At 49.8% G+C, this 2,500-nt stretch overlaps 1 protein-coding gene across 13 annotated transcripts in view; it reads left to right on the plus strand.

Annotated features, from left to right (window-relative positions):
* rasal2 (RAS protein activator like 2) overlaps positions 1-2,500 on the plus strand; it is a 144,966-nt gene that overhangs the window by 134,756 nt on the left and 7,710 nt on the right. The window contains exon 19 of one of the 13 annotated variants that reach the window (XM_031303530.2): positions 488-518. The exons of the other annotated variants lie outside the window; for them this stretch is intronic. Coding sequence (XP_031159390.1) covers positions 488-518 — 31 coding nt within the window. The remainder of the gene's footprint in view (positions 1-487; positions 519-2,500) is intronic. 13 annotated transcript variants of the gene reach the window in all.

Below are 2,500 nucleotides of genomic sequence, written 5' to 3' on the forward strand. Positions count from 1 at the left end.
TTTCTGGTGCGCCGTGCCGCCGCCTGTTTTGATGTTGTTTCCCGGTGCTTTCCTCGCCGCCTCGTCACCTCTCTTTCTGATTGGCTACACGCCACAGTCCACAGGCTGCGTGCTCGTTTGTCATGTTGGATATCCCCGATTTGAGATGGGAGCGGTCCCGACGTCCTTCCGAGCAGACGAGAGCAGTCTTAACACACCACACACGGCAGGAACATCTGATCAGATTATTTTACCATAATCGGAGCATCCTTAGATTGTCAGAAGGGGGGAATTGGGGCTAAAATCGGCCTAATTATCCTGCCGTGGGAACCAGGCTTTAGGTGTGGCGGTGTACTTATCAACTAGGATGTACACTGGCGACGGTGCAGTCAATCCACACGTTAGAGTCACACGACAGTCTCCTTCGGTAGGTTATCCGTGGCACTATCCACTCGCCATAAGTCTGTGTTTCTAGTTCTTGTTCTCATCGTCTCTTCACTGGTTTCAGGTCAGTAACGGATGTGAAATAAACCAATCAGGCAAGTAGTGACTGTAGCCCCGCCCCCTCCCTCCCTCCCTCCCTCCCTCCCCCACCGCCAACACACCTGAGCAGCCAATCACAGACCAGAAGAGCCACGTTTATTACCCAGTATCAGTTTGAATTCAACTTTATTCTACGTTCTGTCTTATACGACAGTTTAACATGCGCTCAGTGTCTGGTCCTGCTGCAGCTGAAACTAACTATCTAATTAAAATATTTAATCGTGATTAATTGCATGGTTTTCCATAATTAACTCACGATTATTCACACATTATTTTCTCTTTTCTATAAGTACTTTTAAAAGGATATTCTCCCAAGTTTTTAAGTCGTGAACTGTAGTTGTTAAAGAGACGTGACAGTAAAACCTGCTGTCGTGTCTGTAGAGTCGAGATCATATCAGAAGGTGGATTTATTTATAGAAAATGTTCTTCTTTACAAAGTAAATAAATGTCAGACTGACTGACTGACAAGTGATGTCAGGTTTAGGGTTCCTCCCTCAAAAAACACGTGACATATAACCGTACGTCCACACCGCCGCCGACTCGAGCTGCAAAGAAGCTCTGGCCGCCCGGTCGAGGACGCTGGTCAGAAAGTCCGGGGAAGCTGTTTGAGGCTTTGGCCGCTCTGACGTAGCAGCATTCTATGTTCATCATGGAAAAAGATCAAGCAGCCACTGCACGGCCAATACACTGACACTAGAAACCTTTTATAAATGACATATATAATGACAGAATGTGTATTGGTTGTTGGTCGCAGCGGTGTCTGTTAGCAGTTAGCTCGCTCGTTAGCCGCTGAACCGCAGCAGCGTGCAGGCAGAGCGAGCAGCCGCCAGCTGTTGATCCGTGCAGGACTTCACCGTGAGCGGACTGTTTAGAGACCATGTGACCGGCAGGTAACGTTAACTGGTCCCTATACGCAAATATCAGAAATGATAGGGAACCCAGCAACGGCCATGATGAGCTTCTCCTCCTTTTTCTCTGAACTAATGTTTTGGTAGGAACCAAAGTTTACATCGTATGTTTCTCTGGAATCAGCCAGCGTGAAGGACGTCTATATTCTGATTGGTTGCCGCTGAACCGCGTCATAGCTCATTACCATAAAGTTGACCTACTTTCAACTTTCTGATTGACGCTCTGGTCGCTCAAAACGCCCAAAACGTGACGCCGACAGATTTTCCGCTCCTTGCAGCTGAGAGAAGCAGCTTCCATTGAAAATGAATGACTTCCTGTATCTTTAGAAGATCAAGTCGGCGGCGGTGTGGACGGACAGTAAGATCCAGATACATGATAACGTATGTCTTTAACCATGTTGTCCTCGGGTCAAATTTGACCCATTTTTATATCAGAAGTTGATAGTTGAGTTGGTGTTTGGCGCTCTGTGCTGGTTTTCTTTCTTTTTGGCTGCCATCCCCCCACACCCCCCCTCCCTCCCCTCCCTCCCTCCCTCCCTTCACACCCCCCACCCCCCCCCACTGGTTCTTCACGTGAAGGTTTACTGAGACTGCTCAGGATCACTCAGCTGTTTCTGCGCTCGCAGTTTCTGAGCGGGGGGAATAGACAACCTGGTCTCACGGCAGGTCGTGTAAATGTCACGTTATTTTTAATCTATTGATACGTGTTCACGGGGACGTTTCTCTCGTTTTTTACGTGGTGGCCAGCACGAAATACCCTACAGGGAAAGGACGCCTCACAAGCCGGGAGATGGCCGAAAAGGACGCCTCATACACGCCGGGAGACGGCCAAAAAGGACGCCTCATATGCCGTGTATGAGGCGTCCTTTTCGGCCGTCTCCCGGCGTGTATGAGGCGTCCTTTTTGGCCGTCTCCTGGCGTGTGAGGCGTCCTTTTCGGCCATCTCCCGGCATGTATGAGGTGTCCGCCAAAAAGGACGCCTCACACGCCAGGAGACGGCCAAAAAGGACGCCTCATACACGCCGGGAGACGCCCGAAAAGGACGCCTCATACACGCCGGCAGACGGCCA

This window comes from Sander lucioperca, chromosome 9 (genome assembly GCF_008315115.2).
Source record: "Sander lucioperca isolate FBNREF2018 chromosome 9, SLUC_FBN_1.2, whole genome shotgun sequence".
Lineage (NCBI taxonomy): Eukaryota > Metazoa > Chordata > Actinopteri > Perciformes > Percidae > Sander > Sander lucioperca.